The sequence below is a fragment of the Oncorhynchus keta genome, chromosome 11, assembly GCF_023373465.1.
Source record: "Oncorhynchus keta strain PuntledgeMale-10-30-2019 chromosome 11, Oket_V2, whole genome shotgun sequence".
NCBI lineage: Eukaryota > Metazoa > Chordata > Actinopteri > Salmoniformes > Salmonidae > Oncorhynchus > Oncorhynchus keta.
In genome coordinates, this window is record NC_068431.1 from 17577611 (window position 1) to 17602730 (window position 25120).

At 44.1% G+C, this 25120-nt stretch overlaps 1 protein-coding gene across 20 annotated transcripts in view; it reads left to right on the forward strand.

The window, feature by feature from the left end:
* LOC118389840 (disks large homolog 2) overlaps positions 1-25120 on the forward strand; it is a 294551-nt gene that overhangs the window by 205932 nt on the left and 63499 nt on the right. For all 20 annotated transcript variants that reach the window (XR_008147349.1, XM_052529619.1, XM_052529613.1 and 17 more), the window contains one exon: positions 17475-17525. Coding sequence is in view for 19 of the 20 variants with exons in the window: in XM_052529619.1 (XP_052385579.1) it covers positions 17475-17525 (51 nt within the window). In the remaining variant the exon portion in view is untranslated. The remainder of the gene's footprint in view (positions 1-17474; positions 17526-25120) is intronic.

Sequence of the window (25120 nt, forward strand, 5' to 3'; positions counted from 1 at the left end):
CATCCTGACTTTCAGGGCCTGTTGTCCTGACTTTCATGGTCTGTTGTCCTGACTTTCATGGCCAGTTGTTCTGAGTTTCATGATCTGTTGTCCTGAGTTTCATGGTCTGTCGGCCTGAGTTTCATGGTCTGTTGTCCTGAGTTGCATGGTCTGTTGTCTTGAGTTCCTTTGTCTGTTGTCCTGACTTTCATGGTCTGTCGTCCTGACTTTCATGGTCTGTTGTCCCGAGTTGCATGGTCTGCTGTCTTGAGTTCCTTTGTCTGTCATCCTGACTTTCATGACCAGTTGTCCTCAGTTTCATGTTCTGTTGTCCTGACTTTCATGGTCTGTCATCCTGAATTTTATGGTCTGTCGTCCTGAATTTCATGGTCTATGATCCTGACTTTCATAGTCTGTTGTCCTGACTCTCCTGATCTGTTGTCCTGACTTTCATGACCAGTTGTCCTCAGTTTCATGTTCTGTTCTCCTGACTTTCATGGTCTGTCATCCTGACTTCCAGGGCCTGTTGTCCTGACTTTCATGGTCTGTTGTCCTGACTTTCATGGCCAGTTGTTCTGAGTTTCATGATCTGTTGTCCTGAGTTTCATGGTCTGTCGGCCTGAGTTTCATGGTCTGTTGTCCTGAGTTGCATGGTCTGTTGTCTTGAGTTCCTATGTCTGTTGTCCTGACTTTCATGGTCTGTCGTCCTGACTTTCATGGTCTGTTGTCCCGAGTTGCATGGTCTGTTGTCTTGAGTTCCTTTGTCTGTCGTCCTGACTTTCATGACCAGTTGTCCTCAGTTTCATGTTCTGTTGTCCTGACTTTCATGGTCTGTCATCCTGACTTTCAGGGCCTGTTGTCCTGACTTTCATGTTCTGTTGTCCTGACTTTCATGGCCAGTTGTTCTGAGTTTCATGATCTGTTGTCCTGAGTTTCATGGTCTGTCGGCCTGAGTTTCATGGTCTGTTGTCCTGAGTTGCATGGTCTGTTGTCTTGAGTTCCTATGTCTGTTGTCCTGACTTTCATGGTCTGTCGTCCTGACTTTCATGGTCTGTTGTCCCGAGTTGCATGGTCTGTTGTCTTGAGTTCCTTTGTCTGTCGTCCTGACTTTCATGACCAGTTGTCCTCAGTTTCATGTTCTGTTGTCCTGACTTTCATGGTCTGTCATCCTGACTTTCATAGCCTGTTGTCCTGACTTTCATGGTTTGTTGTCCTGAGTTCATTGGTCTGCCGTCCTGACTTTCGTGGTCTGTCGTCCTGATTTTCGTGGTCTGTCGTCCTGAATTTCATGGTCTGTCATCCTGAATTTCATGGTCTGTCATCCTGAATTTCATGGTCTATGATCCTGACTTTCATAGTCTGTTGTCCTGACTCTCCTGATCTGTTGTCCTGACTTTCATGACCAGTTGTCCTCAGTTTCATGTTCTGTTGTCCTGACTTTCATGGTCTGTCATCCTGACTTCAGGGCCTGTTGTCCTGACTTTCATGGTCTGTTGTCCTGACTTTCATGGCCAGTTGTTCTGAGTTTCATGATCTGTTGTCCTGAGTTTCATGGTCTGTCGGCCTGAGTTTCATGGTCTGTTGTCCTGAGTTGCATGGTCTGTTGTTTCCTCTGAGTATGTCTGTTGTCCTGACTTTCATGGTCTGTCGTCCTGACTTTCATGGTCTGTTGTTGTCGAGTTGCATGGTCTGTTGTCTTGAGTTCCTTTGTCTGTCGTCCTGACTTTCATGACCAGTTGTCCTCAGTTTCATGTTCTGTTGTCCTGACTTTCATGGTCTTTCATCCTGACTTTCATGGCCAGTTGTTCTGAGTTTCATGATCTGTTGTCCTGAGTTTCATGGTCTGTCGGCCTGAGTTTCATGGTCTGTTGTCCTGAGTTGCATGGTCTGTTGTCTTGAGTTCCTATGTCTGTTGTCCTGACTTTCATGGTCTGTCGTCCTGACTTTCATGGTCTGTTGTCCCGAGTTGCATGGTCTGTTGTCTTGAGTTCCTTTGTCTGTCGTCCTGACTTTCATGACCAGTTGTCCTCAGTTTCATGTTCTGTTGTCCTGACTTTCATGGTCTGTCATCCTGACTTTCATAGCCTGTTGTCCTGACTTTCATGGTTTGTTGTCCTGAGTTCATGGTCTGTTGTCCTGACTTTCATGGTCTGTTGTCCTGATTTTCATGGTCTGTCGTCCTGAATTTCATGGTCTGTTGATCCTGACTTTCATGGTCTGTTGTCCTGTTGTCCTGATCTGTTGTCCTGATTTTCATGACCAGTTGTCCTCAGTTTCATGTTCTGTTGTCCTGACTTTCATGGTCTGTTGTCCTGACTTTCATGGCCAGTTGTTCTGAGTTTCATGGTCTGTTGTCCTGAGTTTCATGGTCTGTCGGCCTGAGTTTCATGGTCTGTTGTCCTGAGTTGCATGGTCTGTTGTCCTGAGTTCCTTTGTCTGTTGTCCTGACTTTCATGGTCTGTCGTCCTGACTTTCATGGTCTGTTGTCCTGAGTTGCATGGTCTGTTGTCTTGAGTTCCTTTGTCTGGTCCTGACTTTCATGACCAGTTGTCCTCAGTTTCATGTCTGTTGTCCTGACTTTCATGGTCTGTCATCCTGACTTTCATGGTCTGTTGTCCTGAATTTCATGGCCTGTTGTCCTGACTTTCATGACCAGTTGTCCTCAGTTTCATGTTCTGATGTCCTGACTTTCATGGTCTGTCATCCTGACTTTCATGTTCTGTTGTCCTGACTTTCATGGTCTGTTGTCCTGACTTTCATGGCCAGTTGTACTCAGTTTCATGGAATAGTGTCCTGACTTCCATGGCCAGTTGTTCTGAGTTTCATGGTCTGTTGTCCTGAGTTTCATGGTCTGTTGTCCTGAGTTTCATGGTCTGTTGTCCTGACTTTCATGGCCAGTTGTCCTCAGTTTCCATGGACTGTTGTCCATCATGGTCAGTTGTTCTGAGTTTCATGGTCTGTTGTCTTGAATTACTCAGTTTGCCGTCCTGACTTTCATGACCAGTTGTCCTCAGTTTCATGTTCTGTTGTCCTGACTTTCATGGTCTGTCATCCTGACTTTCATGGCCAGTTGTCCTCAGTTTCATGGAATAGTGTCCTGACTTCCATGGCCAGTTGTTCTGAGTTTCATGGTCTGTTGTCCTGAGTTTCATGGTCTGTTGTCCTGACTTTCATGGTCTGTTGTCCTGACTTTCATGGCCAGTTGTCCTCAGTTTCATGGAATAGTGTCCTGACTTTCATGGCCAGTTGTTCTGAGTTTCATGGTCTGTTGTCCTGAGTTTCATGGTCTGTTGTCCGGAATTACTCAGTTTGCCGTCTTGACTTTCATGGTCCGTCGTCCTGAGTTTCATGGTCCGTTGTCCTGAGATCCTTTGTCTGTCTTCTTGACTTTCATGGTCTGTCGTCCTGACTTTCGTGGTCTGTCGTCCTGAATTTCCTGGTCTGTCATCCTGAATGTCATGGTCTGTCGTCCTGATTTTCCTGGTCTGTCGTACTGACTTTCATATTCTGTCGTCTGGAATTCCTTGGTCTGTCATCCTGACTTTCATGGTCTGTTGTCCTGACTTTCATGGTCTGTTGTCCTGAGTTGCATGGTCTGTTGTCCTGAGTTCATTGGTCTGCCGTCCTGACTTTCGTGGTCTGTCGCCCTGACTTTCGTGGTCTGTCGTCCTGAATTTCATGGTCTGTCATCCTGAATTTTATGGTCTGTCGTCCTGAATTTCATGGTCTATGATCCTGACTTTCATAGTCTGTTGTCCTGACTCTCCTGATCTGTTGTCCTGACTTTCATGACCAGTTGTCCTCAGTTTCATGTTCTGTTGTCCTGACTTTCATGGTCTGTCATCCTGACTTTCATGGTCTGTTGTCCCGAGTTGCATGGTCTGTTGTCTTGAGTTCCTTTGTCTGTCGTCCTGACTTTCATGACCAGTTGTCCTCAGTTTCATGTTCTGTTGTCCTGACTTTCATGGTCTTTCATCCTGACTTTCATGGCCAGTTGTTCTGAGTTTCATGATCTGTTGTCCTGAGTTTCATGGTCTGTCGGCCTGAGTTTCATGGTCTGTTGTCCTGAGTTGCATGGTCTGTTGTCTTGAGTTCCTATGTCTGTTGTCCTGACTTTCATGGTCTGTCGTCCTGACTTTCATGGTCTGTTGTCCCGAGTTGCATGGTCTGTTGTCTTGAGTTCCTTTGTCTGTCGTCCTGACTTTCATGACCAGTTGTCCTCAGTTTCATGTTCTGTTGTCCTGACTTTCATGGTCTGGTTCATCCTGACTTTCATGGCCAGTTGTTCTGAGTTTCATGATCTGTTGTCCTGAGTTTCATGGTCTGTCGGCCTGAGTTTCATGGTCTGTTGTCCTGAGTTGCATGGTCTGTTGTCTTGAGTTCCTATGTCTGTTGTCCTGACTTTCATGGTCTGTCGTCCTGACTTTCATGGTCTGTTGTCCTGATTTGCATGGTCTGTTGTCTTGAGTTCCTTTGTCTGTCGTCCTGACTTTCATGACCAGTTGTCCTCAGTTTCATGTTCTGTTGTCCTGACTTTCATGGTCTGTCATCCTGACTTTCATAGCCTGTTGTCCTGACTTTCATGGTTTGTTGTCCTGAGTTCATTGGTCTGCCGTCCTGACTTTCGTGGTCTGTCGTCCTGATTTTCGTGGTCTGTCGTCCTGAATTTCATGGTCTGTCATCCTGAATTTCATGGTCTGTCATCCTGAATTTCATGGTCTATGATCCTGACTTTCATAGTCTGTTGTCCTGACTCTCCTGATCTGTTGTCCTGACTTTCATGACCAGTTGTCCTCAGTTTCATGTTCTGTTCTCCTGACTTTCATGGTCTGTCATCCTGACTTCCAGGGCCTGTTGTCCTGACTTTCATGGTCTGTTGTCCTGACTTTCATGGCCAGTTGTTCTGAGTTTCATGATCTGTTGTCCTGAGTTTCATGGTCTGTCGGCCTGAGTTTCATGGTCTGTTGTCCTGAGTTGCATGGTCTGTTGTCTTGAGTTCCTATGTCTGTTGTCCTGACTTTCATGGTCTGTTGTCCTGACTTTCATGGTCTGTTGTCCCGAGTTGCATGGTCTGTTGTCTTGAGTTCCTTTGTCTGTCGTCCTGACTTTCATGACCAGTTGTCCTCAGTTTCATGTTCTGTTGTCCTGACTTTCATGGTCTTTCATCCTGACTTTCATGGCCAGTTGTTCTGAGTTTCATGTCTGTTGTCCTGAGTTTCATGGTCTGTCAGTTGTCCTGAGTTTCATGGTCTGTTGTCCTGAGTTGCATTGGCTGTCTGTCTTGAGTTCATGGTCTGTTGTCCTGACTTTCATGGTCTGTTGTCCTGACTTTCATGGTCTGTTGTCCTGAGTTTCATGGTCTGTTGTCTTGAGTTCCTTTGTCTGTGTCCTGACTTTCATGACCAGTTGTCCTGAGTTTCATGTTCTGTTGTCCTGACTTTCATGGTCTGTCATCCTGACTTTCATGGTCTGTTGTCCTGACTTTCATGGTTTGTTGTCCTTTCATTGGTCTGTGTCCTGACTTTCATGGTCTGTCCTGATTTTCGTGGTCTGTCGTCCTGAATTTCATGGTCTATGATCCTGACTTTCATAGTCTGTTGTCCTGACTCTCCTGATCTGTTGTCCTGATTTTCATGACCAGTTGTCCTCAGTTTCATGTTCTGTTGTCCTGACTTTCATGGTCTGTTGTCCTGACTTTCATGGCCAGTTGTTCTGAGTTTCATGATCTGTTGTCCTGAGTTTCATGGTCTGTCGGCCTGAGTTTCATGGTCTGTTGTCCCGAGTTGCATGGTCTGTTGTCTTGAGTTCCTTTGTCTGTTGTCCTGACTTTCATGGTCTGTCGTCCTGACTTTCATGGTCTGTTGTCCCGAGTTGCATGGTCTGTTGTCTTGAGTTCCTTTGTCTGTCGTCCTGACTTTCATGACCAGTTGTCCTCAGGTTCATGTTCTGTTGTCCTGACTTTCATGGTCTGTCATCCTGACTTTCAGGGCCTGTTGTCCTGAATTTCATGGCCTGTTGTCCTGACTTTCATGACCAGTTGTCCTCAGTTTCATGTTCTGATGTCCTGACTTTCATGGTCTGTCATCCTGACTTTCATAGCCAGTTGTCCTGACTTTCATGGTCTGTTGTCCTGACTTTCATGGCCAGTTGTACTCAGTTTCATGGAATAGTGTCCTGACTTCCATGGCCAGTTGTTCTGAGTTTCATGGTCTGTTGTCCTGAGTTTCATAGTCTGTTGTCCTGACTTTCATGGTCTGTTGTCCTGACTTTCGTGGCCAGTTGTCCTCAGTTTCATGGAATAGTGTCCTGACTTTCATGGCCAGTTGTTCTGAGTTTCATGGTCTGTTGTCCGGAATTACTCAGTTTGCCGTCTTGACTTTCATGACCAGTTGTCCTCAGTTTCATGTTCTGTTGTCCTGACTTTCATGGTCTTTCATCCTGACTTTCATGGCCAGTTGTACTCAGTTTCATGGAATAGTGTCCTGACTTCCATGGCCAGTTGTTCTGAGTTTCATGGTCTGTTGTCCTGAGTTTCATGGTCTGTTGTCCTGACTTTCATGGTCTGTTGTCCTGACTTTCATGGCCAGTTGTCCTCAGTTTCATGGAATAGTGTCCTGACTTTCATGGCCAGTTGTTCTGAGTTTCATGGTCTGTTGTCCTGAGTTTCATGGTCTGTTGTCCGGAATTATGGTTCAGTTTGCCGTCTTGACTTTCATGGTCCGTCGTCCTGAGTTTCATGGTCCTGTCCTGAGATCCTTTGTCTGTCTTCTTGACTTTCATGGTCTGTCGTCCTGACTTTCGTGGTCTGTCGTCCTGAATTTCCTGGTCTGTCATCCTGAATGTCATGGTCTGTGTCCTGATTTTCCTGGTCTGTCGTACTGACTTTCATATTCTGTCGTCTGAATTCTTGGTCTGTCATCCTGACTTTCATGGTCTGTTGTCCTGACTTTCATGGTCTGTTGTCCTGAGTTGCATGGTCTGTTGTCCTGAGTTCATTGGTCTGCCGTCCTGACTTTCGTGGTCTGTCGCCCTGACTTTCGTGGTCTGTCGTCCTGAATTTCATGGTCTGTCATCCTGAATTTTATGGTCTGTCGTCCTGAATTTCATGGTCTATGATCCTGACTTTCATAGTCTGTTGTCCTGACTCTCCTGATCTGTTGTCCTGACTTTCATGACCAGTTGTCCTCAGTTTCATGTTCTGTTGTCCTGACTTTCATGGTCTGTCATCCTGACTTTCATGGTCTGTTGTCCGACTTGGTCTGTTGTCTTGAGTTCCTTTGTCTGTGTCCTGACTTTCATGACCAGTTGTCCTCAGTTTCATGTTCTGTTGTCCTGACTTTCATGGTCTTTCATCCTGACTTTCATGGCCAGTTGTTCTGAGTTTCATGATCTGTTGTCCTGAGTTTCATGGTCTGTCGGCCTGAGTTTCATGGTCTGTTGTCCTGAGTTGCATGGTCTGTTGTCTTGAGTTCCTATGTCTGTTGTCCTGACTTTCATGGTCTGTCGTCCTGACTTTCATGGTCTGTTGTCCCGAGTTGCATGGTCTGTTGTCTTGAGTTCCTTTGTCTGTCGTCCTGACTTTCATGACCAGTTGTCCTCAGTTTCATGTTCTGTTGTCCTGACTTTCATGGTCTTTCATCCTGACTTTCATGGCCAGTTGTTCTGAGTTTCATGATCTGTTGTCCTGAGTTTCATGGTCTGTCGGCCTGAGTTTCATGGTCTGTTGTCCTGAGTTGCATGGTCTGTTGTCTTGAGTTCCTATGTCTGTTGTCCTGACTTTCATGGTCTGTCGTCCTGACTTTCATGGTCTGTTGTCCCGAGTTGCATGGTCTGTTGTCTTGAGTTCCTTTGTCTGTCGTCCTGACTTTCATGACCAGTTGTCCTCAGTTTCATGTTCTGTTGTCCTGACTTTCATGGTCTGTCATCCTGACTTTCATAGCCTGTTGTCCTGACTTTCATGGTTTGTTGTCCTGAGTTCATTGGTCTGCCGTCCTGACTTTCGTGGTCTGTCGTCCTGATTTTCGTGGTCTGTCGTCCTGAATTTCATGGTCTATGATCCTGACTTTCATAGTCTGTTGTCCTGACTCTCCTGATCTGTTGTCCTGATTTTCATGACCAGTTGTCCTCAGTTTCATGTTCTGTTGTCCTGACTTTCATGGTCTGTTGTCCTGACTTTCATGGCCAGTTGTTCTGAGTTTCATGATCTGTTGTCCTGAGTTTCATGGTCTGTCGGCCTGAGTTTCATGGTCTGTTGTCCTGAGTTGCATGGTCTGTTGTCTTGAGTTCCTTTGTCTGTTGTCCTGACTTTCATGGTCTGTCGTCCTGACTTTCATGGTCTGTTGTCCCGAGTTGCATGGTCTGTTGTCTTGAGTTCCTTTGTCTGTCGTCCTGACTTTCATGACCAGTTGTCCTCAGTTTCATGTTCTGTTGTCCTGACTTTCATGGTCTGTCATCCTGACTTTCATAGCCTGTTGTCCTGACTTTCATGGTCTGTTGTCCTGACTTTCATGGCCAGTTGTACTCAGTTTCATGGAATAGTGTCCTGACTTCCATGGCCAGTTGTTCTGAGTTTCATGGTCTGTTGTCCTGAGTTTCATAGTCTGTTGTCCTGACTTTCATGGTCTGTTGTCCTGACTTTCATGGCCAGTTGTCCTCAGTTTCATGGAATAGTGTCCTGACTTTCATGGCCAGTTGTTCTGAGTTTCATGGTCTGTTGTCCTGAGTTTCATGGTCTGTCGTCCTGAGTTTCATGGTCTGTTGTCCGGAATTACTCAGTTTGCCGTCTTGACTTTCATGACCAGTTGTCCTCAGTTTCATGTTCTGTTGTCCTGACTTTCATGGTCTGTCGTCCTGACTTTCATGGTCTTTCATCCTGACTTTCATGGCCAGTTGTACTCAGTTTCATGGAATAGTGTCCTGACTTCCATGGCCAGTTGTTCTGAGTTTCATGGTCTGTTGTCCTGAGTTTCATGGTCTGTTGTCCTGACTTTCATGGTCTGTTGTCCTGACTTTCATGGCCAGTTGTCCTCAGTTTCATGGAATAGTGTCCTGACTTTCATGGCCAGTTGTTCTGAGTTTCATGGTCTGTTGTCCTGAGTTTCATGGTCTGTTGTCCGGAATTACTCAGTTTGCCGTCTTGACTTTCATGGTCCGTCGTCCTGAGTTTCATGGTCCGTTGTCCTGAGATCCTTTGTCTGTCTTCTTGACTTTCATGGTCTGTCGTCCTGACTTTCGTGGTCTGTCGTCCTGAATTTCCTGGTCTGTCATCCTGAATGTCATGGTCTGTCGTCCTGATTTTCCTGGTCTGTCGTACTGACTTTCATATTCTGTCGTCTGGAATTCCTTGGTCTGTCATCCTGACTTTCATGGTCTGTTGTCCTGACTTTCATGGTCTGTTGTCCTGAGTTGCATGGTCTGTTGTCCTGAGTTCATTGGTCTGCCGTCCTGACTTTCGTGGTCTGTCGCCCTGACTTTCGTGGTCTGTCGTCCTGAATTTCATGGTCTGTCATCCTGAATTTTATGGTCTGTCGTCCTGAATTTCATGGTCTATGATCCTGACTTTCATAGTCTGTTGTCCTGACTCTCCTGATCTGTTGTCCTGACTTTCATGACCAGTTGTCCTCAGTTTCATGTTCTGTTGTCCTGACTTTCATGGTCTGTCATCCTGACTTTCAGGGCCTGTTGTCCTGACTTTCATGGTCTGTTGTCCTGACTTTCATGGCCAGTTGTTCTGAGTTTCATGATCTGTTGTCCTGAGTTTCATGGTCTGTCGGCCTGAGTTTCATGGTCTGTTGTCCTGAGTTGCATGGTCTGTTGTCCTGAGTTCCTATGTCTGTTGTCCTGACTTTCATGGTCTGTCTTGAGTTCCTGACTTTCATGGTCTGTTGTCCTGATGGTCTGCATGGTCTGTTGTCTTGAGTTCCTTTGTCTGTCATCCTGACTTTCATGACCAGTTGTCCTCAGTTTCATGTTCTGTTGTCCTGACTTTCATGGTCTGTCATCCTGACTTTCATAGCCTGTTGTCCTGACTTTCATGGTATGTTGTCCTGACTTTCATGGCCAGTTGTACTCAGTTTCATGGAATAGTGTCCTGACTTCCTTGGCCAGTTGTTCTGACTTTCATGGTCTGTTGTCCTGACTTTCATGGCCAGTTGTACTCAGTTTCATGGAATAGTGTCCGGAATTTCATGGCCAGTTGTTCTGAGTTTCTTGGTCTGTTGTCCTGAGTTTCCTGGTCTGTCGTCCTGAGTTTCCTGGTCTGTCGTCCTGAGTTTCATGGTCTGTCATCCTTTCTATATTAGGACAGCCTCAGTCTCAGCACAAGCCACAACTCAGACAAAGGTCTCATTACTAAAACAAAGACTGAACACCAGCTGGGAGAGCTAGCACAGTGTTTCTTGACTTTTGAAAGTACTAGACTGTTGATACAGTGCCATGTTTTCCGGGTTGGAGCGAGCGGTCGCATCGGCACTTCGCTCCGCAGGTAGTATAACTTTTTCATTACATTTCATTACATTTCATTATAGTACAACGGTTTGATTTGTCTAATCTTAGCAATTTCTTCTTAGCTAGCTACATAGCCGTCCTTGTATCAAAGATAATTGCATAATTATCGTATTTCGTCGTCCTAACGTAGTCTTCACTTCACCAGCTAGCCAGCTAGCAAACGCCCACCGATTAGCAGCACTGTTACACTCAACTGAACGACTTGATTAGTGTAGTGTTAGCTAGCTACATAGCTGTCTTTGCTGTCTTCGTATCCTAGATAATTGTGTAGTTTAGAGTGTGTAGTCTTAGAGTGATTATCTTAATTTACCGAGGTTAGCTAGCCAGCTATTTGTCGTCCTTAACGTAGGAGACTCTGCTAGCTAGCTAACAGCTAACAGCTAGCCAACGTCTACTGAATAGAACTCAACAACCCGGTCGCATTCACAGGTAGTATCACATTTTCATTTCATTTCATTACAGTACAACGGTTTGATTTGTTTGATCGTAGCTAGCTACATAGCTAGGCTACATAGCCGTCTTTGTATCAAAGATAATTGTGTAGTCTAGAGCGATTTTCTAGGTTAGCTAGCCAGCTATTGTCGTTCTTTTAACGCAACGTAACGTAAACAACACTGCTAGCTAGCCAGCTAGCCCCCGAATAGCAGCACTGCAGAAACTATTACACTCAACGGAACGACTTGATTAGTGTAGTGTCAACAACGCAGCCACTGCCAGCTAGCCTACTTCAGCAGTATTGTATCATTTTAATCATTTTAGTCAATAAGATTCTTGTTACGTAAGCTTAACTTTCTGAACATTCGAGACGTGTAGTCCACTTGTCATTACAATCTCCTTTGCATTAGCGTAGCCTCTTCTGTAGCCTGTCAACTATGTGTCTGTCTATCCCTGTTCTCTCCTCTCTGCACAGACCATACAAACGCTCCACACCGCGTGGCCGCGGCCACGCTAATCTGGTGGTCCCAGTGTGCACGACCCACGTGGAGTTCCAGGTCTCCGGTAGCCTCTGGAACTGCCGATCTGCGGCCAACAAGGCAGAGTTCATCTCAGTCTATGCCTCCCTCCAGTCCCTCGACTTCTTGGCACTGACGGAAACATGGATCACCACAGACAACACTGCTACTCCTACTGCTCTCTCTTCGTCCGCCCACGTGTTCTCGCACACCCCGAGAGCTTCTGGTCAGCGGGGTGGTGGCACCGGGATCCTCATCTCTCCCAAGTGGTCATTCTCTTTCTCCCCTTACCCATCTGTCTATCGCCTCCTTTGAATTCCATGCTGTCACAGTTACCAGCCCTTTCAAGCTTAACATCCTTATCATTTATCGCCCTCCAGGTTCCTCGGAGAGTTCATCAATGAGCTTGATACCTTGATAAGCTCCTTTCCTGAGGACGGCTCACCTCTCACAGTGCTGGGCGACTTTAACCACCCCACGTCTACCTTTGACTCATTCCTCTCTGCCTCCTTCTTTCCACTCCTCTCCTCTTTTGACCTCACCCTCTCACCTTCCCCCACTCACAAGGCAGGCAATACGCTCGACCTCATCTTTACTAGATGCTGTTCTTCCACTAACCTCATTGCAACTCCCTCCAAGTCTCCGACCACTACCTTGTATCCTTTTCCCTCTCGCTCTCATCTAACACCTCCCACACTGCCCCTACTCGGATGGTATCGCGCCGTCCCAACCTTCGCTCTCTCTCCCCCGCTACTCTCTCCTCTTCCATCCTATCATCTCTTCCCTCTGCTCAAACCTTCTCCAACTATCTCCTGATTCTGCCTCCTCAACCCTCCTCTCCTCCCTTTCTGCATCCTTTGACTCTCTATGTCCCCTATCCTCCAGGCCGGCTCGGTCCTCCCTCCCGCCCCGTGGCTCGACGACTCATTGCGAGCTCACAGAACAGGGCTCCGGGCAGCCGAGCGGAAATGGAGGAAAACTCGCCTCCCTGCGGACCTGGCATCCTTTCACTCCCTCCTCTCTACATTTTCCTCCTCTGTCTCTGCTGCTAAAGCCATTTTCTACCACTCTAAATTCCAAGCATCTGCCTCTAACCCTAGGAAGCTCTTTGCCACCTTCTCCTCCCTCCTGAATCCTCCTCCCCCTCCCCCCCCTCCTCCCTCTCTGCAGATGACTTCGTCAACCACTTTGAAAAGAAGGTCGACGACATCCGATCCTCGTTTGCTAAGTCAAACGACACCGCTGGTTCTGCTCACACTGCCCTACCCTGTGCTCTGACCTCTTTCTCCCCTCTCTCTCCAGATGAAATCTCGCGTCTTGTGACGGCCGGCCGCCCAACAACCTGCCCGCTTGACCCTATCCCCTCCTCTCTTCTCCAGACCATTTCCAAAGACCTTCTCCCTTACCTCACCTCGCTCATCAACTCATCCCTGACCGCTGGCTACGTCCCTTTCCGACTTCAAGAGAGCGAGAGTTGCACCCCTTCTGAAAAAACCTACACTCGATCCCTCCGATGTCAACAACTACAGACCAGTATCCCTTCTTTCTTTTCTCTCCAAAACTCTTGAACGTGCCGTCCTTGGCCAGCTCTCCCGCTATCTCTCTCTGAATGACCTTCTCGATCCAAATCAGTCAGGTTTCAAGACTAGTCATTCAACTGAGACTGCTCTTCTCTGTATCACGGAGGCGCTCCGCACCGCTAAAGCTAACTCTCTCTCCTCTGCTCTCATCCTTCTAGACCTATCGGCTGCCTTCGATACTGTGAACCATCAGATCCTCCTCTCCACCCTCTCCGAGTTGGGCATCTCCGGCGCGGCCCACGCTTGATTGCGTCCTACCTGACAGGTCGCTCCTACCAGGTGGCGTGGCGAGAATCTGTCTCCTCACCACGCGCTCTCACCACTGGTGTCCCCCAGGGCTCCGTTCTAGGCCCTCTCCTATTCTCGCTATACACCAAGTCACTTGGCCCTGTCATAACCTCACATGGTCTCTCCTATCATTGCTATGCAGACGACACACAATTAATCTTCTCCTTTCCCCTTCTGATGACCAGGTGGCGAATCGCATCTCTGCATGTCTGGCAGACATATCAGTGTGGATGACGGATCACCACCTCAAGCTGAACCTCGGCAAGACGGAGCTGCTCTTCCTCCCGGGAAGGACTGCCCGTTCCATGATCTCGCCATCACGGTCGACAACTCCATTGTGTCCTCCTCCCAGAGCGCTAAGAACCTTGGCGTGATCCTGGACAACACCCTGTCGTTCTCAACTAACATCAAGGCGGTGGCCCGTTCCTGTAGGTTCATGCTCTACAAGATCCGCAGAGTTCGACCCTGCCTCACACAGGAAGCGGCGCAGGTCCTAATCCAGGCACTTGTCATCTCCCGTCTGGATTACTGCAACTCGCTGTTGGCTGGGCTCCCTGCCTGTGCCATTAAACCCCTACAACTCATCCAGAACGCCGCAGCCCGTCTGGTGTTCAACCTTCCCAAGTTCTCTCTCACGTCACCCCGCTCCTCCGCTCTCTCCACTGGCTTCCAGTTGAAGCTCGCATCCGCTACAAGACCATGGTGCTTGCCTACGGAGCTGTGAGGGGAACGGCACCTCAGTACCTCCAGGCTCTGATCAGGCCCTACACCCAAACAAGGGCACTGCGTTCATCCACCTCTGGCCTGCTCGCCTCCCTACCACTGAGGAAGTACAGTTCCCGCTCAGCCCAGTCAAAACTGTTCGCTGCTCTGGCCCCCAATGGTGGAACAAACTCCCTCACGACGCCAGGACAGCGGAGTCAATCACCACCTTCCGGAGACACCTGAAACCCCACCTCTTTAAGGAATACCTAGGATAGGATAAGTAATCCTTCTCACCCCCCTTTAAGATTTAGATGCACTATTGTAAAGTGACTGTTCTACTGGATGTCATAAGGTGAATGCACCAATTTGTAAGTCGCTCTGGATAAGAGCGTCTGCTAAATGACTTAAATGTAAATGTAAATGTAAATACAATGTGTATGCATTTTCCGATTAACTTATACTGTATCTCTCTACGCACAAGGGTTCTGCCCATATGACACATGAAATAATATGTGGGTGAACCTTTTGTCAGAAATGGCTTTGACAGACAAATTCATTTATCCTATTATTTGTTTGATATGTTTTTAGAAAAAGACCGCCCTCGATGTGACAGCCCTTGATGCAATTAAATTGAATTAATTAATTTGTGTTAGCAGCTTGTCTATGCGGATGTACGTGTGTAGGAATGTATGAAACTGCCTGAATCCCTCTACTATGAAAGATTACATAAAAAAATATTTCAATAATATGATTTTTTTCACCTGAGGACTAAACCGAGTCGTGTGTTCCTCATCAATATGCAGTGATAGCTTTTTTTCAAACATTTCATAAGAAAGTATGGGCACATCCTCAATTTGAACTGCATTCACACCAACCTTAACAATGGAAGTAGAGCAGGCTCTTATTTGTCTCGCCTCACATTTTCAATGAAAGTTAATCTAACAATTGCTTATAAAATTTGAGTCTCATAACTCCTTTCGAGGTAAGAAAACAATTCGAATGAGGTTAACATTTTGTGAAACTATCCCCCTCTCCTCTCCTTCATCTGCACTGAGGTAAAATGACTAAAACAAAAGCGAGTTGTTGGTACATAACACCAGCATCCTCTCAATGCTCCTGTGTTTTCAGATCCGTGCAGATGAAGGAGAGAAGGCATTCCCTGTTGTCCTTTGTGTTAGCTGCTTTAGGAAAATGAATTCTTTAAAGGTCAATCTGCAGTTCAAACAACGTCACAAGGCTTTTTTATTCTCTATTTTGGTTAGGCCAGGGTGTGACTAGGGTGGGCGTTCTATGTTCTTTTTTCTATGTTTTTGTTTTTCTTTGTTTTTGGCCGGGTATGATTCTCAATCAGGGACAGCTGTCTGTCGTTGTCTCTGATTGAGAACCATACTTAGGCAGCCTGTTTTCCCACTATGGGTTGTGGGTATTTATTTTCTGTTTAATGTTTTTGTTGCACCTTACAGAACTGTTCGTTTGTCGGTTTGTTGTTTTTGTTCAGTATTCATCTTTATTAAAATTATTATGAATACGTACCACTCTGCACTTTGGTCCTCTTCTCCTTCTCCCGATGACAATCGTTACAAACTATTATAGTTTACCAAAATGACTGTTCTGATAAACCACTGTTTTGATAAACGGTAATTGAACTCCACAGGTATGCTGGCCCATGTTGAGTCAAATTTTCCCCACAGTTGTGTCAAGTTGGTTGGATGTCCTTTGGGTGATGGACCATGCTTGATAAACAAGGGAAACGGTTGAGCGTGAAAATCTCTGCAGCGTTGCGGTTCTTAACACACTCAAACCGGTGCGCCTGGCAGCTACTACCATACCCTTTTCAGAAGCACTTCAATATTTTGTCTTGCCCATTCCCCCTCTCAATGGCATACATACACCATCCATGTCTTAATTGTCTCAAAGCTTAAAAATCATTGTTTAACCTGTCTCCTCCCCTTCATCTACACTGATTGAAGTGGTTTTATCAAGTGAAATCAATAAGGGATAATAGCTTTCAGCTGGATTCACCTGGTCAGTCTGTCATGGAAAGAGATGTTTTGTACACTTAGTGTATAATTAATTTAAAAATCCAAAAATGAATGCAAATCACAGATTGTCCCACACTGTGCCATCAACGACACAGCAGTCCTCCACAATTAATATGAGGGAAAGAGGGAGATTAGGGTGACAGGACCAAATTGAGTTCATTTAATTTATGCTGTGGCCTCTGTAGAAATGAGGCAATACATCATGTGGCTGTTTGAAGACTGTGGTTGTTCATTTTAATTGAATTTCAAACCATAGAAGAACAGAATGGTACACAGTATAGCTGATGTTGTCCTCATTGCTATTAGGTGGTGAGCCTCATCAGTGAAATGTTGTGTGTGTGTGTGTGTGTTTGTTTGTGCGTGTTTGTGTGCACATGGTGTGTGTGTACAGTGACGCTCCAGTGTAATATTGTTATTTGTCATAGCTGCCCTCACAGAGTAATGGCTTCAAGCGCTCAACTATAGAGACAATAATCTATCTATTTGACTATCGCAAAAAGAGACGCAAAAACAGCACACAGGAGTGACGTTCCTAACCCATAGGTTAAAGTTTCCATCACTGTGACGGATTTCTGTCATATAGAGTTCAACATTTTGGGTGGTGTTAATGCGCTGCTGTAGTAACAGTCTCGGTTTGAACATCAACTTAGGTACATTGCAATTGACCTGATGGGACTTCGGTCTCAGTGGGTTTCTGATATTGGCACTGAATAAGGGCAGTGATGGAAGGAGGAGAGCTCTGGACCAATGCCAAAACCCTTTGGAAAGTGAGCCTTGTTGAAACAGCAGGTAAATAGATATGGATTTTCAGGTCCCAGACTGCATCAGCTGCAGATTGCAATTAAATCCAAAGTAGTGCCACTGGGGAGAAGGGGAGGGTTGATGTTATGTGGCTTGACTTTGAGCAAATGCTTGGACTTCCGCTATTTTCTAAAACTAGAAGGGATTAGTTTGACCTCTGGTCTAGAAACCAATCAAACCAAGTCAAGTAGTATCATGTACTATCTGTGCCATCATGTCTTGTGTTATGTGTGTCATCGTGTCTTGTGTTATGTGTGTCATCGTGTCTTGTGTTATGGGTGTCATCGTGTCTTGTGTTATGTGTGTCATCGTGTCTTGTGTTATGGGTGTCATCGTGTCTTGTGTTATGTGTGTCATCGTGTCTTGTGTTATGGATGTCATCAAATAATCGCAAAAAGAGACGCAAAAAACAGCACACAGGAAGACTTGTTCCTCATAACCCTCATGCCCTATGTTTTCCAAAGGACGTACGTTTTGTTATGGATGTTGAGAGAGATTAGAAAGGAATGGAAGACACTAATAGAAGACTATTATGACTGTGCTTACCCCTCTGTAAACTTACAGGAAACAAAGTTATGTACTGGGTATAATTAATCGAATCCATTATTGTTTTCCCACAGGTCAACGGGACAGAAATTGAATATGAGTTTGAAGAAATCACACTAGAGCGGGTGAGTTGATGCACACAGTCTGAAAGGACTCTATTTAAAAGAACCCAGCGAGGACTGCAGTCATTGAAATTGAATGAGGGACGCTCATCTCAGTCATTGAAATTGAATGAGGGATGCTCATCTCAGTCATTGAAATTGAATGAGGGATGCTCATCTCAGTCATTGAAATTGAATGAGGGATGCTCATCTCAGTCATTGAAATTGAATGAGGGACGCTCATCACAGTCATTGAAATTGAATGAGGGATGCTCATCACAGTCATTGAAATTGAATGAGGGATGCTCATCACAGTCATTGAAATTGAATGAGGGACGCTCATCTCAGTCATTGAAATTGAATGAGGGATGCTCATCTCAGTCATTGAAATTGAATGAGGGATACTCATCTCAGTCATTGAAATTGAAATGAGGATGCTCATCACAGTCATTGAAATTGAATGAGGGATGCTCATCACAGTCATTGAAATTGAATGAGGGACGCTCATCACAGTCATTGAAATGGAATGAGGACGCTCATCTCAGTCATTGAAATTGAATGATGGGATACTCATCTCAGTCATTGAAATTGAATGAGGGATGCTCATCTCAGTCATTGAAATTGAATGAGGACATTCATCACAGTCATTGAAATTGAATGAGGGATGCTCATCACAGTCATTGAAATTGAATGAGGGATGCTCATCACAGTCATTGAAATTGAATGAGGGACGCTCATCACAGTCATTGAAATTGAATGAGGGTATACTCATCACAGTCATTGAAATTGAACAAGGTATGCTCATCACAGTCATTGAAATTGAATGAGGGATGCTCATCTCAGTCATTGAAATTGAACAAGGTATACTCATCACAGTCATTGAAATTGAATGAGGGATGCTCATCTCAGTCATTGAAATTGAATGAGGACGCTCATCTCAGTCATTGAAATTGAATGAGGTACGCTCATCACAGTCATTGAAATTGAATGAGGATGCTCATCTCAGTCATTGAAATTGAATGAGGGATGCTCATCTCAGTCATTGAAATTGAATGTAGGGACGCTCATCTCAGTCATTGAAATTGAATGAGGGATGCTCATCACAGTCATTGAAATTGAATGAGGGATGCTCATCACAGTCATTGAAATTGAATGAGGATGCTCATCACAGTCATTGAAATTGAATGAGGATGCTCATCTCAGTCATTGAAATTGAATGAGGGATGCTCATCACAGTCATTGAAATTGAATGAGGGATGCTCATCTCAGTCATTGAAATTGAATGAGGGATGCTCATCTCAGTCATTGAAATTGAATGAGGGACGCTCATCACAGTCATTGAAATTGAATGAGGGATGCTCATCACAGTCATTGAAATTGAATGAGGGATGCTCATCACAGTCATTGAAATTGAATGAGGGACGCTCATCACAGTCATTGAAATGGAATGAGGGATGCTCATCTCAGTCATTGAAATTGAACATGGTATACTCATCACAGTCATTGAAATTGAACAAGGTATACTCATCACAGTCATTGAAATTGAACAAGGTATACTCATCACAGTCATTGAAATTGAACAAGGTATACTCATCACAGTCATTGAAATTGAACAAGGTATGCTCATCACAGTCATTGAAATTGAACAAGGTATGCTCATCACAGTCATTGAAATTGAACAAGGTATACTCATCACAGTCATTGAAATTGAACAAGGTATACTCATCACAGTCATTGAAATTGAACAAGGTATACTCATCACAGTCATTGAAATTGAACAAGGTATACTCATCACAGTCATTGAAATTGAACAAGGTATACTCATCACAGTCATTGAAATTGAACAAGGTATACTCATCACAGTCATTGAAATTGAACAAGGTATGCTCATCACAGTCATTGAAATTGAACAAGGTATGCTCATCTCAGTCATTGAAATTGAATGAGGGATGCTCATCTCAGTCATTGAAATTGAATGAGGGATGCTCATCACAGTCATTGAAATTGAATGAGGGATGCTCATCACAGTCATTGAAATTGAATGAGGGATGCTCATCACAGTCATTGAAATTGAATGAGGGATGCTCATCTCAGTCATTGAAATTGAATGAGGGACGCTCATCACAGTCATTGAAATTGAATGAGGGATGCTCATCTCAGTCATTGAAATTGAATGAGGGATGCTCATCACAGTCATTGAAATTGAATGAGGGATGCTCATCACAGTCATTGAAATTGAATGAGGGATGCTCATCTCAGTCATTGAAATTGAATGAGGGACGCTCATCACAGTCATTGAAATTGAATGAGGGATGCTCATCACAGTCATTGAAATTGAATGAGGGATGCTCATCACAGTCATTGAAATTGAATGAGGGATGCTCATCACAGTCATTGAAATTGAATGAGGGACGCTCATCACAGTCATTGAAATGGAATGAGGGATGCTCATCTCAGTCATTGAAATTGAATGAGGGATGCTCATCACAGTCATTGAAATTGAATGAGGGATGCTCATCACAGTCATTGAAATTGAATGAGGGATGCTCATCACAGTCATTGAAATTGAATGAGGGATGCTCATCACAGTCATTGAAATTGAATGAGGGATGCTCATCACAGTCATTGAAATTGAATGAGGGATGCTCATCACAGTCATTGAAATTGAATGAGGGAAGCTCATCTCAGTCATTGAAATTGAATGAGGGACGCTCATCACAGTCATTGAAATTGAATGAGGGATGCTCATCACAGTCATTGAAATTGAATGAGGGATGCTCATCTCAGTCATTGAAATTGAATGAGGGATGCTCATCACAGTCATTGAAATTGAATGAGGGATGCTCATCTCAGTCATTGAAATTGAATGAGGGACGCTCATCTCAGTCATTGAAATTGAATGAGGATGCTCATCACAGTCATTGAAATTGAATGAGGGATGCTCATCACAGTCATTGAAATTGAATGAGGGATGCTCATCACAGTCATTGAAATTGAATGAGGGACGCTCATCTCAGTCATTGAAATTGAATGAGGGATGCTCATCACAGTCATTGAAATTGAATGAGGGATGCTCATCTCAGTCATTGAAATTGAATGAGGATGCTCATCTCAGTCATTGAAATTGAATGAGGGACGCTCATCTCAGTCATTGAAATTGAATGAGGGATGCTCATCACAGTCATTGAAATTGAATGAGGATGCTCATCACAGTCATTGAAATGGAATGAGGGACGCTCATCACAGTCATTGAAATGGAATGAGGACGCTCATCTCAGTCATTGAAATTGAACAAGGTATACTCATCACAGTCATTGAAATTGAACAAGGTATACTCATCACAGTCATTGAAATTGAACAAGGTATGCTCATCACAGTCTTTGAAATTGAACATGGTATACTCATCACAGTCATTGAAATTGAACAAGGTATACTCATCACAGTCATTGAAATTGAACAAGGTATGATCATCACAGTCTTTGAAATTGAACAAGGTATACTCATCACAGTCATTGAAATTGAACAAGGTATACTCATCACAGTCATTGAAATTGAACAAGGTATGCTCATCACAGTCATTGAAATTGAACAAGGTATGCTCATCACAGTCATTGAAATTGAACAAGGTATACTCATCACAGTCATTGAAATTGAACAAGGTATGCTCATCACAGTCATTGAAATTGAACAAGGTATGCTCATCACAGTCATTGAAATTGAACAAGGTATGCTCATCTCAGTCATTGAAATTGAATGAGGGATGCTCATCTCAGTCATTGAAATTGAATGAGGGATGCTCATCACAGTCATTGAAATTGAATGAGGGATGCTCATCACAGTCATTGAAATTGAATGAGGGATGCTCATCACAGTCATTGAAATTGAATGAGGACGCTCATCTCAGTCATTGAAATTGAATGAGGGATGCTCATCACAGTCATTGAAATTGAATGAGGGATGCTCATCTCAGTCATTGAAATTGAATGAGGGACGCTCATCTCAGTCATTGAAATTGAATGAGGGATGCTCATCACAGTCATTGAAATTGAACGAGGTATACTCATCACAGTCATTGAAATTGAACAAGGTATACTCATCACAGTCATTGAAATTGAATGAGGACGCTCATCACAGTCATTGAAATTGAACAAGGTATACTCATCACAGTCATTGAAATTGAACAAGGTATACTCATCACAGTCATTGAAATTGAACAAGGTATGATCATCACAGTCTTTGAAATTGAACGAGGTATACTCATCACAGTCATTGAAATTGAACAAGGTATGATCATCACAGTAATTGAAATTGAACATGGTATACTCATCACAGTCATTGAAATTGAACAAGGTATGATCATCACAGTCATTTCCCATAAAGGGCATCATAATCTAGCGTAGTCGTTAAATGCGACAGGCAGGATACGTTAATAGGCCAAGTTAAGAGGCAGCTGCTGCATATTGTAAATCAAATCAAATCAAATTTTATTTGTCACATACACATGGTTAGCCGATGTTAATGCGAGTGTAGCGAAATGCTTGTGCTTCTAGTTCCGACAATGCAGTAATAACCAACAAGTAATCTAACTAACAATTCCAAAACTACTGTCTTATACACAGTGTAAGGGGATAAAGAATATGTACATAAAGATATATGAATGAGTGATGGTACAGAGCAGCATAGGCTCTACAGTAGATGGTATCGAGTACAGTATATACATATGAGATGAGTATGTAAACAAAGTGGCATAGTTAAAGTGGCTAGTGATACATGTATTACATAAGGATGCAGTAGATGATATAGAGTACAGTATATACGTATGCATATGCGATGAATAATGTAGGGTATGTAAACAATATATTAGGTAGCATTGTTTAACTTCTTGCGTCGAGCCATCCCGGATCCGGTATCGTGACTACAGCCTCAAGCTCATGACCATAACACAACGTTAACTATTCATGAAAATCGCAAATGAAATTAAATGAATCTATTTGCTCTCAAGCTTAGCCTTTTGTTAACAACACTGTCATCTCAGATTTTCAAAATACACTTCTCAACCATTGCAAAACAAGCATTTGTGTAACAGTATTGATGGCTAACGTAGCATTTAGCGTAGCATTTAGCGTTAGCATTCAGCATGCAACATTTTCCACAAAAACCATAAAAGCATTCAAATAAAATCATTTACGTTTGAAGAACTTCAGATGTTTTCAATGAGGAGACTCTCAGATAGCAAATGTTCAGTTTTTCCTGAAAGATTATTTGTTTAGGACAAATCGCTCCGTTTTCTGCGTCACGTTTAGCTACGAAAAAACCCTGGATCCAGGATTGTGTAAATCTATCAGCAAGCTCATTAGCATAACACAACGTTAACTATTCATGAAAATCGCAAATGAAATGAAATGAATCTATTTGCTCTCAAGCTTAGCCTTTTGTTACCAACACTGTCATCTCAGATTTTCAAAATATGCTTCTCAATCATTGCAAAACAAGCATTTGTGTAACAGTATTGATGGCTAACGTACCATTTAGCATTAGCATTCAGCATGCAACATTTTCCACAAAAACCATAAAAGCATTCAAATAAAATCATTTACCTTTGAAGAACGTCAGATGTTTTCAATGAGGAGACTCTGTTAGACAGCAAATGTTCCGTTTTTACAGAAAATATTATTTGTGTCGACTAATCGCTGTTTTGTTCATCGCGTTTGGGTAAGGGAAAAAAAAAAGTCATTAAAACGCGAACTTTTTTCCAAATTAACTCCATAATATCGACAGAAACATGGCAAACGATGTTTAGAATCAATCCTCAAGGTGTTTTTCACATATCTATCGACGATAAAATCCATCGTGGCAGTTTACTTTCAATTCTGAAGAAATGGAACATGCATGGACTTACTGATTACGCACACAGGACACCGGGTGGGACACCAGGTAAATGTAGTCTCTTATGGTCAATCTTCCAATGATATGCCTACAAGCACGTCACAATGCTGCAGACACCTCGGGGAATATACAGAAAGCGCAGGCTCATTCCTGGCGCAATCACAGCCATATAAGGAGACATTGGAACACAGCGCCTACAGAATCCGGGGCATTTCCTGTATGAAACATCATCTTGGTTTCGCCTATTGCATTAGTTCTGGGGCACGCACAGATAATATCTTTGCAGTTTTGGAGACGTCAGAGTTGTGTCTTTCCAAGGCTGTCAATTCCATGCTTGGTCGAGCATCTTTTCGTGACAAAATATTGCGCTTAAAACGGGCACGTCTTTTTATCCAATAATGACACAGCGCCCCCATAGGTTAAAGAGGTTAAAGTGGCTAGTGATATATTTTACATAATTTCCCATCAATTCCCATTATTAAAGTGGCTGGAGTTGAGTCAGTGTCAGTGTGTTGGCAGCAGCCACTCAATGTTAGTGTTGGCTGTTTAACAGTCTGATGGCCTTGAGATAGAAGCTGTTTTTCAGTCTCTCGGTCCCAGCTTTGATGCACCTGTACTGACCTCGCCTTCTGGATGATAGTGGGGTGAACAGGCAGTGGCTCGGGTGGTTGTTGTCATTGATGATCTTTATGGCCTTCCTGTAACATCGGGTGGTGTAGGTGTCCTGGAGGGCAGGTAGTTTGCCCCCGGTGATGCGTTGTGCAGACCTCACTACCCTCTGGAGAGCCTTACGGTTGTGGGCGGAGCAGTTGCCGTACCAGGCGGTGATACAGCCCGCCAGGATGCTCTCGATTGTGCATCTGTAGAAGTTTGTGAGTGCTTTTGGTGACAAGCTGACTTCCTGAGGTTGTCTGTGTGGTGGACCAATTCAGTTTGTCTGTGATGTGTACGCCGAGGAACTTAAAACTTACTACCCTCTCCACTACTGTTCCATCGATGTCGATAGGGGGGTGTTCCCTCTGCTGTTTCCTGAAGTCCACAATCATCTCCTTAGTTTTGTTGACGTTGAGTGTGAGGTTATTTTCTTTAGGTAAACTGTAGGTGAGTGTGTTTAAAGTCACTGTTAGTCACCAAACTACCTCTGCCACATATGTTTCAAAACGTCTTGACCCCACAGATAAACAAACAACAAAAAGAAGCCAACTGACACAATTTTGAAGCTGTTGGAGAAGCTAGATGAATTCAAAAACTGCCAAAGACACAGTAACCCCAGGCTCAAGAAAGGGTTTCCAGCTTCATGCACCAATTTAAAATTAAAATGGGAATGCCGTCATCATTTGTTATTCCGTTATCCAAACTAAAACAGGAACCTGTTTTACTTTCCACTGAAGCAAATTGATCTCAGCCAGACAAGCTCAATAACACAAACATCAAAGTCCTGTGGGTGTTTTGAGCAGGCCAGCCCTTAATTGGGACATAGCATTTGCATGAGAACAGCCAGGGAGAGCATCCTCAAGGCTCAATGGTGATAAGAGGATTAGCTTGGCTGTCAAAGACATTTTGACTACTGGAAAAGAATCCTCATGACCCTAAACAATGCATTACAATAGGGAAAGGTCAGATCAGTCAAAGGAAGGGAAAAGTCATCCAAAAGCGGAGCCTTGAGCCTTTGGTGCAAACTGCACAGCTCACCCTCAGGGGCAAAAGCAGACATAAACAGTGGCTTTGGGGCT